Genomic DNA, 12,373 nt, shown 5'->3' with positions numbered 1-12,373 from the left:
CAAATGAAATCATCTTCTATGTAATGCTCCAATTGAAGTCAGACCCGTTCAAAGAACCAAAATGCAATGAAACCAAAAGATTAGAGAGTTCAGGTTTCTGCACAATTTGCATAGTTTCCAGTCATTTCATTTGGTGTAGTTGTATGTTTGATCGATTTTGGTCTACAGCTGTGTCAGTAACAAGCGTGTTTTATCCTAGAAAACCATCATGCAGTAATATTTTAATGTCACAACCTGGATACCTCTCAACTCAAAGCCTGTGGTTTCACCTGTGCATTTAAACATTCATCATAGAAACAGCAATCTGCATTGAAACAGCATTCAATCATGAATCAAATAATGGGTGCAGTCATGCACACCTGCTATCTGCCATAGCCCTCAAATCCCATTCACATTTACACGTATTCAAACCTGCCATATTAAGATCACAAGAACCAATGTATCTGAGGTCACTGAAGTTAAATATGTTGTGGAATCTTGGCTAATGCTGTATTTTTTTCAATAACATGTCAAATGAAAATTAAGGGAAAAGGCATAGATCTGCTTCTTTAGTTTTTTTGTGTTTTGTTTTAAAGTATTTATTTATCGCAATACAAACCCAAGAATTTACTCATCAAAACTAAGTAGACCACTGTGGATGCATACTGAGCCATCATCTGAATAAATATTGAAATATTATACACTTTAAAATAAATATTATTTTATGATGTAAATATTACTGGACATAAAACTAAAAGGTCCTCACTAATGACCTTAAAGGGTTAGTTCACCCCAAAAAAAATGAAAATTCTGTCATTAATTATTCACCCTCATGTCGTTCCAAATCCATAAGACCTCCGTTCATCTTCAGAACACAAATTAAGACATTTTTAATGCATCCTGTGAGCTCTCTGACCCTCCCATAGACAGCAAGTGTCCTTACAAGATCAAGGTCCAGAAACGTAGCAAGGACATTGGTAAGATAATCCATGTGACATCAGGGGTTCAACTGTAATTTTTGAAACCTGTTGCCTTAAAATTTTTAAGTAAATGATTATTAAAAAAAATAAGTTAATTGAATTGTCAAGTTCACTTAACTTTTTCTTTTTTTTTATTATTATGTACTTAATAATTTTAAGGCAACCGGTTTCCTCAATTTTTTTCAGTTAAGTCAACTTTCACTTTTTACAGTGTGTTTACATTCAGTGGCACTAGGGTGACGTGGAGGAGACGAATTGTTGAATAAAGTTGTTCTCATAGCTTAGTAAAATTACGGTTGAACCCCTGATATCACAGATATGTTTCTGGACCTTGATCGTGTAAGGATCCTTGCTGTCTGTCTTATATCTTAATTTGTGTTCTGAAGATGAACGGAGGTCTTACAGGTTTGGAACAACATGAGGGTGAGTAATTAATGACAGAATTTTCATTTTTGGGTGAACTATCCCTTTAATCATGTCCAAAACGTTTACTTATGTAAAAAAAAAAAAAAAATCGCAAGTGGTCAGTCAGTTCTCATAACATCTGGAAGTAACGCAGTTGACCTAAACGTCAACAAAAAGCTCCTTTAGACTTGTTTAGTGGAATGCTGAAATAAGTTACAATTTGCTGCAGATTTTATCCGTGACATAACGTTCAATTCATAGAGGTGACTGCAGCTCTAGATTCTATATGACAAAAATCCAATAAAATCCATTCACGATCTAGAAATAAAAACAAGACGCCAACAATCCAGAAGAGAAAATGGCTCGTCTTGTCGCGCCACTTCTTCGCGCGCTTTTTTACGCCCTCTTCGCGCGCAACAGCCCGCTGTTTTCCCGCCCCTTCAACTTTTTCAGGTAAATCAATAGAAAACACAACAGAAAATGTATTTATTTTTAAAAGTAATACTACATCGTGTTTATTTATTTAATTAATTATATTTAATATTTGATTTCATTTATATTCAATTAGCCTAATATTAGGCCTATTTATTTATTTATAACGTTCAATCATAAAAAAAGAAATCTATAGAACAAAAGAAAAAGCTAACAAATTCATTTTAATATAAGAAATGTAGGCCTAGTAGTTTTCTCAATTCTTTGCCAAACAGTAGGCTAAATCTCTGTTCTGTTGTCTTGTCCGTCAGTTATAAAGGTGAGTGGATGGGTGTTTGAGAGTCAGTTTTCAGTACAGCACACTGCCATCTTTTGGTGGAAGCCATGTAACTGATTTCTTTGCAGGTCACTTCCTCACAAGTCCATCTGCTCAGTTGAGTTTCATCGGTATCATCGACAGAACAACAACTCAACATAATATCAACAAACACATTCATCACTATGTGGGCTTTCATCTTATATTTCATCTGTGTGGAGGGTAAGGAGCACACATTATATGTATATTTTAATTTGGTTCTAAGGTTAGGCAGATGGAATTGTGTTTAATTGTTGTCACGTAAGGTTTCAAAATCTAAACCACAGTTCCATGCCATTATGAACAGTCCTGAATTGACTTGCATGAACTTTTGTGTGAAAATGCAGGTGAACATGACCTGTCCAAAAAAATAGTATAAATTATTCCTTTGTCTTTAGTAAATATGCACAATTCGTAACAAATCTAAGCTATAACAATATACAATATACTATATGAGTGTTCTGACTGTACTTTGTTTTAGTAATTATTTTTAAGTTGAATTTAGAATAAATCAGCTAAGCTGTGGAAGTCCATCTCTTGATGTTGCATAACATCCACAGATTAGAGAGAGAGAAAAAAAAAAACCTTATACAAAAGTCACCTTATTGGAAAGCGTGATATAACCACTTCCTGCCAACTTAATGTGTGTCTTTACATTCAAAGAAAGAGAGAAAGAAAGATTTAAAATGTTTTTTATTTCTTGCAAAATTTTGCATTAAAAAGTTTCATTTCTGCTGTTGGTTTCATTCTTTAAGGAAACAACTTCTGTCCTTTGCATGCAATACTGTCTGAAACCGTAAAAATAATGACTTCCTTTATCCCACCTTAGATCATGTTCTCTCAAACCGCAGACCTGCTAGTGTTGCAATACAAACATGCATAAAAAGTAGCCAAAGATCTTATCATTAATTAAAAAAAACGTATTAGCTTTATTTTTGGCCACTATGCCAACCTTCAATCCAACTTGTGCACAAAATCTTAAATCTGGTTAAGACAATTCACATGAAGTCTACAAACTTCTTTTTTGAAGATTAGTTCATCTTGCATCTAAATCTTTGGCTGTGCATCAACCGCAACACACAAACCTCAACGACAGTGAAAATCAACAAAAGAAAGTCTTTATCGTCACCACACAGCAGTTAACTAATAGTGATGAAAAATCAACAACAGTGTAAACAAGGTTAGGTGCGAAGAAATAATCCTATAGCAGTTGCATATTTTGTGCATGCAGCAATGCATTTTGGGACATTTCAACTAATCGGATATGAAATTGTTCAGACAACCATGCATTGTTGGTCTTGACGTGTTTTTATGCAGATTCACATGCAGATGATTCACATTTAGAATCTGTGATTCAAACTGTCCTGTAAGATTTATAATTTGTTACTGCTTTATTTAAAGTGCATGCATGACAAATATGAGACCAGACTACATTAAATCAGGTTTTATTGGTTTGTGTCGACCACAGAGTGTTTTATGTGGTGAACTATTGGCTGCACAGAACAGCAAACCATTGAAATTCAACAGGTGTTTAGAAACCATCACCTGTCAATCCCATATTAGTGTTTAATTAACCTGTTTTCATGTTTCAGTGAGTGGAGAGGTTGATGGCGTTGAAACAGTAAAAGTGATGGAGGGAGGTGTTCTCAATCTGCATCCAGCAGTCGATGATCTAAAGGGAGATGTTCAGATACTGTGGACTTTTGAAAGTGGCAGACAAAGCACTCGCGTCGCACAGATGCATCAAGGGAAAATTTACACTCATTATGAGATGAGATTCACAGGCAGAGTGCAGTTAGACCGAAAAACAGGAATATTAATCATCATGGACATCAGAACTAATGAATCTGGACTGTATAAAGCCTTAATCATTACTAATACACTCACCTCAGCATGGAAATACAAGGTGGATGTTTATGGTAAGTTACAGCTGCAGCCACTTTTGAAAAAATAACATATAAGTGTTAGGAAAATAGTTGATCAGATCTGGTTCCATAGAGATTATTTCACTGCAGTATTGACCTCTTGAAGGTGATGTTCATGTTTTCTTTTGTCGTGAAGCATCTGTCTCTGTGCCTGCCATCAGCAGCAGCTCTTCAGTTAGTGTTCACCAATCTACAGGTCTGTCTTTATGAACTCTATCTGAAATAATACAGTTTACTATGGAAATTTATTTCTGCCATGGAATAAAAATCTAAAATAATTGCTACAATTTATCTCACAATTCAGACGTTTTGTCTTGCAATTGCCAATTTATGTCTCACTATTTATCTTTTTTTTTTCTCAATTTTTGCAATTCTGATTTGTTTTCCTCTGAATTGCACATGTGCATGCAGTCAGGTGTCTAAAAAACAAAAAAAACAATAGAGAGATGCAAACGCAGAAAGTTGCAGAAGAATTGCGAGATGCAAAGTCAGAATTCTGACAAAAGCCACAATTTGCGAGAAATAAACTTAGAATTCTAAAAAAAAAAAACAGTCAGAAATGCAAGATAAAAGCTCTTCTTTATCTTAATTCCATGGTGTTAATAAACTTCCAGAACTTATGCGACAATACAAAAAAACATTACATCCCTGATATGATGCAGTTTGTTGGTCTCTTGTTGTAAATTATAATAGTTGTAAAACTGAAAGCATTTTTAATTTCTTTCAGGTACATCACAGGAAACAGAGGAAATGTGCTTTGTGTTCTGCTCAGTAAGAAATGGTCGAGGTGTGTTCATCTCGTGGTATAAAGGAGGTGAAATGCTGAACCAGACCAGCAATCCTGATCTCAACATCAACCTCAGTTTACCATTAGAGCTTCATTATAATGATCCAGAGACCTACAGCTGCACGGCTGCAAACCCAGTGAATAACAAAACTGTCCGTCTTCACATGAAACAGATCTGCCCACGACATGAAGGTATGAGAACTACATTTAACACAAAACTGTTTACCTGCAACAATAACTTCTGTGTAGCTTCAGTGTCTCCACAGGCAATGACATTTGGTGAGACAGAAGATATTTATGAACAACTCTCTTCTCTTTCAGATTGTGTGGATTACTGTGGCGTCACTGAGGCTGTGATTCGTCTGGTTCTGTCTGGTCTGGTGGGAATCGCCACTGTTGTGTTTCTGGTTGAGCATCTGAGGTTCTGCTCATCTCAGAGAAGAGCTGCTGCTTCTGTGAGCTGATGATATTTTTGTGAGATTTGGTGTAATTGCCTTCTCCCTTTGCACTCTAAATAATTGAGCGGTATTTTGGTTCTGTTGTATTTTATAACTGTGTACCAGTTTCTATAACAAAAATAACAAATAAGTTATAATAACACATATTTTGAATATATACTCTGGAAAAAATAAGTTCTGTTGTAACAAGGAGGCCTTCTGTAATCTGTTGTATATACTGTATAAACAATACACTAAACAAATATAAAAAAATGTGTTACATAATTACATTAACTTACAACATATTTGACATTTAATTTGACAATGAAAGAAATTAAAGTAATTTTAAGTCATATCAGGTGGAAATAGTTCCTTACAGCAGTGTTTAACTGGTAATTAATGCCCATATTCAGTTTTTATAGTGTACATATCATTACTACACTTTTTTGTTATTAGACAGTATGCAATTTTTATACTTGTATTTTTTGTATATTTGTGTATGGAGCTTTAGAGTGAACTAGTTTAAAAAAAAAAAAAGCATTTTTGTCCTGTTTCATGTTGTTAATTAGTACACTTCACAGCTAATAAGATGCAAATGTTTGCATGTGTTTATGTTTACTTTATGTTGTACATTACACGTCTACTGTGCATTACAAGAATCAGTTTGGCCAACACACAAAGCTTATCCAAAGCATTTCAAATTATTTTAAAAAGTGTTTTATTTGATCTTTTTTTCATCTTTCAACTTTTTTGTTTCTTCCAATCCATTCATTTGACAATTTTGCATATTCAGTTTTAACCTGTCCTGTAGGACTATGAAGACATTTTGTTGTATGATTACGCAGATTTCAAGAAGCACACTGTGGTAAATGACTTTGTTGAGAGCGGTCTAACAAAATGTATAGTCTTCAGTAATACTTGAATATATATTTAAAAATAACGATAAAATAAATACAAAAAATGCATGTTATTAACAGAATGCACAGACAATACAAAAATCTTGCAATGCTAGATCACAATTTATACAATAATTATCCAAATAGCCTAATACATGTTTCAATCAAATAATTACAATTAGCATACTAATCACAAAATCTATGATAAAGTTATTGACTCTTGTTTATAAGCTGTCGGCAAGTTAGTGGCAAGAAAATGTGCTGTATGAATACAAAATGAAATTAGTGTGCTTTTTATGTGCTTTTATAGAAATATTATTCTATATATTATACTAAAAGAGACCAATAATATTGCAAAATCATGTCTAGCAACTTGATTTCCTAATTCAGTGTAATTAGGAAATAAAAATATGTTAAGATTTAGTGATCTATGAGAATTTTTAAGATTATTTCTAAATCAGAATAGCTATTTTCAGTGTACAATGGCAGGTGCATCCTTAAATATGCTTGAAGCCCAAATAATCACACTTAAAGAGGTATAAAGTAACAAACAGGACACTCTAAGATCTTGTGGAGTTCACGGATACATAAGCATTGTTATGATTAACAGCTGTTGTGCAGTAGGTGCCTCTCAAAGCAGCAGAATCACCTGAGATCTCTTGAGAAAACAGCAGCACCAGTGGTTACATTCCTCGGTGCATGAAATGACATCTTGATTCCTTACAGTCGACCTGTGTTGTCATTCATTCAGTTTAGCCCTGCACTGGATTTGCTTGCAGTAATTATAAGGAACTATCACTTCAACCTGCAGGCTACAGTGTTTATCTCTTAAAAGCTACCTGTAAGTCAACAGAAAAACGCAATTACAGGATGCCATGCAAACCAAGTAAAATAATCAACTTGTGTTTGTGTTCTCAGATATTAAATGGAGTATTTCAACATATTTTCCAAGTTAAATAATACATTTCAAATACATTTGTCATTAAAATTTCTGACATTTGAACGCTTTTGTTATTTTGATATGTGAATTGAACTTGATAGCCTACATATATATAATTTGAAAAAAAAATGTTTCTTCTTATTTTGGAAAAATATACATGTAAAGTTTTTAATTGTTGTTTTTGAACTCACCATCATCAAATCAGTTAATAGTAAGCTTTTTTATATATATAAATTAGAAGCATTCTTTTTAAGATGCATGGCTATTTTTAATGTTGTCATAAAAAGATTAAGATAAATTGCTCTGCGATGATACTTGCCTTCCTGTGTTTACTTTAAACGAAACCAATGACAGCCGCAGTGATGACCACTAAACTGAGGACCACTGCACCTGAGCTTATTCCTGCAGTGAATGATTTACTGTACACAGCAGACGCCAGTAGTTCTTGGCTGATGGTACTGAATGGAGGCTCTGTAAGAAACAACAAGAACAAAAACTGATGACTACTTTACACATAACTGTAATAAGTAGCCTATCCATGGATTTTCATGATTTAGGTTCAAATGTACATATGCACAAGGGAAGAGTTCTAGGGGAACCTTGGAAAAGTTTAGAGAAAAGCAATGTAAAATCATGTAAAAAAAAAAAAAAAAAAAAAAGTAAATAAATGAAAGGAATAATAAAAATGATATAAATAATGAAATAAAAATGACTTAATAATAAATAAATAATAAAAATAATAAATTAACATATAAACAATACATGACAGTACATTACTACAGTGCATCGAAACAACAAAAATGTTCTTGTTTTTCTTGTGAATTTCAGGATTGGGGTCCCTCACATGAGGATGATCATATTTGGGCGTCCTATTAAAAACCCCTGTTTTAAATCACCCTAATAACACAAAGAAGCTCAAGTGTGTTTCTGTTTATTGTAAGCCTTCAAAAGTTAAAGATGTTTGATCACTCTGCAGCAATCCATATCAATCGATTCGGCTAATTAATTGTGAGGACAACATCAAAAATTTGTTGACAATCTTTCCTTTTCTAGTTTGCAATTAGTTATACATTGCTTTTTATTGCGCTATATTTTGCTGTATATACCTTGCGTAATGTACTGTACAAAACAACATAACTTTACCAGTAGTACTGTATGTTGCGAACTGATGTCACATTCGTACTGTAACCTATTGTGCGTTATCAGGTCACCATGAGCGAATGTATTATTGTTAAAAGAATATGCAACAAAACGAAAGTGCAATGTGTTTCTCCAGCATATACACACGAGTGCAGGCTGAAGAGGAAAACCCCGAGTCTTAAAGGGACAAACCCCCTGACCATTACAGTACAGCAAAATGACGCAACATTACGTGAATTCAGAAGCCATGTGACAGATTCTGGTCCAAGATCCGCCCATTGCAGTGTTGCCAAGTCCGCGGTTTTTCCTCGGGATTGGGCTACTCTTTCCGCGGTTTAAGCGACCACAATAACGTAATATTGCGAATTGTACCATGGGATAAAACGTGTATTTTACCCCCCGAAACGCGATTTTTTTTTAATTGGGCGGGTTTTGTTGTGGAAATCTGGCAACCCTGCTCATAGATCACTCCAGTGATTTAAATCAGAACTTTCTTAATTATTTCCCTTCTATCGTTAAATATGCATAAACATCTATATTATTTAGAATGGCATGGATGTTGTTTCAGGTTAACAAGAACTGCAATTCATAAAAAATACCATGAAATCACAATTTTTTTTTTGGCAAAATGCCTCAAAATAAGCAATTATTTCTCATAAATAGCCAAATATATGCTGCTGTATTCTCACTGATGCAACTACTTCAAAATATCTCATAAGACACCTCTTGATACTTTAGAAAATCATAGAATTCGACCGCGCTGTACTTACGATACAAGGTAACATTGTAAATCTTGTTTTCCGGATGCCTGCTGCTCAGTTTGCAGATCCTGTAAAGCCCTGTCTGATTGTAGCGGACGTTCATGAGGATCAGAGTTAGGTTTTGTCCATCAGAGAAGAGAGAGACTCCAGATCTCCAGCACTCGAGCTCACAGTCTCCGTTGTGACAGATCATCTGCGCGATCCGTTCCTGTGAGGAGCCTTTGAGACGGGTCACCAAAACCTGAGGATCTTCGTCTGATTTATTGACCTGAATAGAGATGGTGAGGTTTTCTCCTTCAGAAATCTCCAGCCACTCAATCTCATCATAGTCGTCTTGAACACCAGCAGCAATGCCTTTAAAGAGGATTTGCATCTTAAATATACAATGTATGCGAGTGAAGCACATCCACAGTCAGATCAAATATAAACAGTATAAATGAACCTGTGAGAGTCAGCATCTGACTTACCGATCCAACACGACACTAGAACGAAGAATATCATCTTCAGTATCTTGAGATGAAACAATCGGATAATTGATTGTCCTATTGACCTGAACGGTCCTAGACTGTCACCCAAGTTTATCACCCAAGCGAATTCCCCTGACCACAAGGCTACGGTAAATTGCGTAACACACATCATACTGAATATGAATGAGATGTGCTTCCGAGAATATAAAGGTCGAGAAAAGATTTTTCAATCACTGATTCTTGAAATTATACATTTGGTTTCCAAAAGCCCCCAGTATGGGGATGGGAAGTGATTTAGAGTGTAAATTGTTGTTAAAATCGTTAAAATTAATCAAATCTTAAAAAGGTAATGTTAACAATAAAATTCTTTGATCAGGATTTATTTTTTTATTTTTTTTAAATGTAAAAACATAGGCTAAATTTGGGGTTAAATAAATGTTAAATATTTACAATTGGGTGCTTTCCTCTTAAAAATATTTAAATGTGATAAATTAATATTGTTGCCCCAAAATTCACGAAATATTTTCTGGCAATTAATTTATCTTTTTAATTGATTGATTGATTGATTGAGTGATTGATCGATTTATTGATTAAATTTATTATTTTTAACCCAACTTAAACTTCAGCAAATATAGAAATCAAAACCAGATATTGCTTTATTCAAAAAGGAAATTTTCAATGATCTCTGAACTAGAAGTTGTTTTAAATGTATCTATTGTTTTGTATACTGTATATTAAAGGCATTTAATTTAATATTAAATATATGCACTTTACATGTGTGGTGTTTCTGTCTTCTAAACAGCTTGTTGTGTGTGTTATATCTCATAATCAGGCAAAAAGACTTATAAATATGACTAAAAACAGATCATTACACCGGACAGGTTTATGAGACCATAAGAATGGTCAAACACTGCCATCTTGTGGTGATTCACTTAATACCTTGCAAAAATGTTAGCAATAAAAAATGTGAAAAAGTTAACAATGTGGCTGTTTAGCCTGACACACTGCAACATATATTTAACCAAAGGTGGTCACATTTCCATTAATATGTACATTTGTATGCATTGTTTCACTCTGTTGTTTCATATTATTTCATAAAGGTTTTTGTTCACATAATATATGTGTGTGTAATGTGTGTATTTATTATGTATATGTAAATACATACATGCAGTATATATTTTGACAATATTTACATGTATTTACATGTATATATTCATATGCATATAATTTATATTATATATAAATCTATTTAATATATAAACATATATTTTTTCTTAAATATATACATGCAGGTGTGTGTATTTATATATACATATTACACATAAACAGTACACTCACATACGTGACCCTAGACCACAAAACCAGTCTTAAGTCGCTGGGGTATATTTGTAGCAATAGCCAAAAAATACATTGTATGGGTCAAAATTATCAGTTTTTCTTTTATGCCAAAAATCATTAGGATATTAAGTAAAGATCATGTTCCATGAAGATATTTTGTCAATTTCTTACTGTAAATATATCAAAACTTAATTTTTGATTAGTAATATGCATTGCTAAGAACTTCATTTGGACAACTTTAAAGGCAATTTTCTCGATATTTAGATTTTTTTTGCACCCTCAGATTCCAGATTTTCAAATAGTTGTATCTCAGCCAAATATTGTCAGATCCTAACAAACCATACATCAATGGAAAGCTTATTTGTATAAATCTCAATTTCGAAAAATTTATACTTAAGACTGTTTTTGTGGTCCAGGGTCACATATGTTATGTAAACAAAAACTTTTATTTTGGATGCAATTAATCGTTTGACAGCAATATATATATATATATATATGTACACATACACACACAATATATATCTCACATCTAACTAATGCTATTAGTACTGTTTCTACAGACTTTATGTTGTATTAACAAGAATTTGGTTCAATTATGATGCATTATAATGCTGCTTCTCATCCAGTGTGCAAAGTTCTGCAAACCACACCCCTCTAGTACTGATTTTTAACATTTTTCTTTAAACATTGATATAATACATGAATAAGTTTGTTATTCAAATCACAAAAGTAACTGAGAAAAAGAGAATTAATTCAGTTTATCTTGATTTTATGTTTTATTTTTCATTTAAATTTTATATAAAAATTAGACTATTAAAGAATTAAGTTATCCTGTACCATGGTTGAGAACTTTCTTCTTTCATTTACAATGAGGTCATAATTAGTGAGTATTTCAAATTCAACTGAAGTTATTGGCATGACAGTGTTACCAAAACATTAGTTATACTGAAAAAGAAAATGTGTCATTGTCTTCATGTCATTCCAAATCTGTACAACTTTCTTCTGCAACTCAAAATATATTTTGCTGGGAGCAAACAACATCACCTACTTGTATTGATAAAACATTTATGAGGACAAAAAAATTATGAATTATACTTTTTTGGGGGTCAACTATCCTTGTAAGAAACTATCCATGTAAGAACACATTTCCAAGTCATTTGCTTAGTAAATATTTGATTTGTTAAGAAAATCCAGGTGGAACAACCTGTCCTCTCCCTCTTCTGTTTGCCAAAAGAACTTTAGTCTTTTGATTATCAACACTTCAATGATACAAAAATGTAATGGCGTCCAGTTCAGGTAAGAAATTTGTCGAATTAGATATGAAGAGTTCAGATGAAAAAGCCTCTGAGTGCCGTCTGAAATCTTCTAAAACGAGCATTTTTGTATAAATACAGAATAAAGACTGTATTAAATACAGACACATTTGATGACTGTGTTGCTTTCTGTAATCTTCATGGTGATGCAGGAGACAATGAGAAACAATATGAGATTCTGACCAGTATGGCTTCAGTAAACGTCCTCTTCTTACCAG

At 33.3% G+C, this 12,373-nt stretch overlaps 1 protein-coding gene across 2 annotated transcripts; it reads left to right on the top strand.

Moving 5' to 3' along the window:
* Positions 1–1,670: 1,670 nt before the first annotated feature.
* Positions 1,671–5,873, top strand: LOC131532401 (SLAM family member 5-like). 2 transcript variants are annotated; one of them, XM_058764018.1, is made up of 6 exons: positions 1,671–1,817; positions 2,202–2,334; positions 3,744–4,070; positions 4,213–4,272; positions 4,804–5,055; positions 5,185–5,873. In XM_058764018.1, the coding sequence occupies exons 2-6, from the start codon at positions 2,298–2,300 to the stop codon at positions 5,325–5,327; spliced, it is 819 nt and encodes a 272-aa protein (XP_058620001.1). In that variant the 5' UTR covers positions 1,671–1,817; positions 2,202–2,297; the 3' UTR covers positions 5,328–5,873. The 2 variants fall into 2 exon arrangements, with proteins under 2 accessions (XP_058620001.1, XP_058620002.1); XM_058764019.1 differs by lacking the exon at positions 1,671–1,817 and adding an exon at positions 2,027–2,115.
* The last annotated feature ends 6,500 nt before the right edge of the window (positions 5,874–12,373 follow it).

The sequence above is a fragment of the Onychostoma macrolepis genome, chromosome 23 (assembly GCF_012432095.1).
Source record: "Onychostoma macrolepis isolate SWU-2019 chromosome 23, ASM1243209v1, whole genome shotgun sequence".
In the NCBI taxonomy this organism is placed as follows: Eukaryota; Metazoa; Chordata; class Actinopteri; order Cypriniformes; family Cyprinidae; genus Onychostoma; species Onychostoma macrolepis.
Note: the sequence above shows the minus strand (reverse complement) of the source record. Positions and strands in the feature narration are given on the sequence as shown.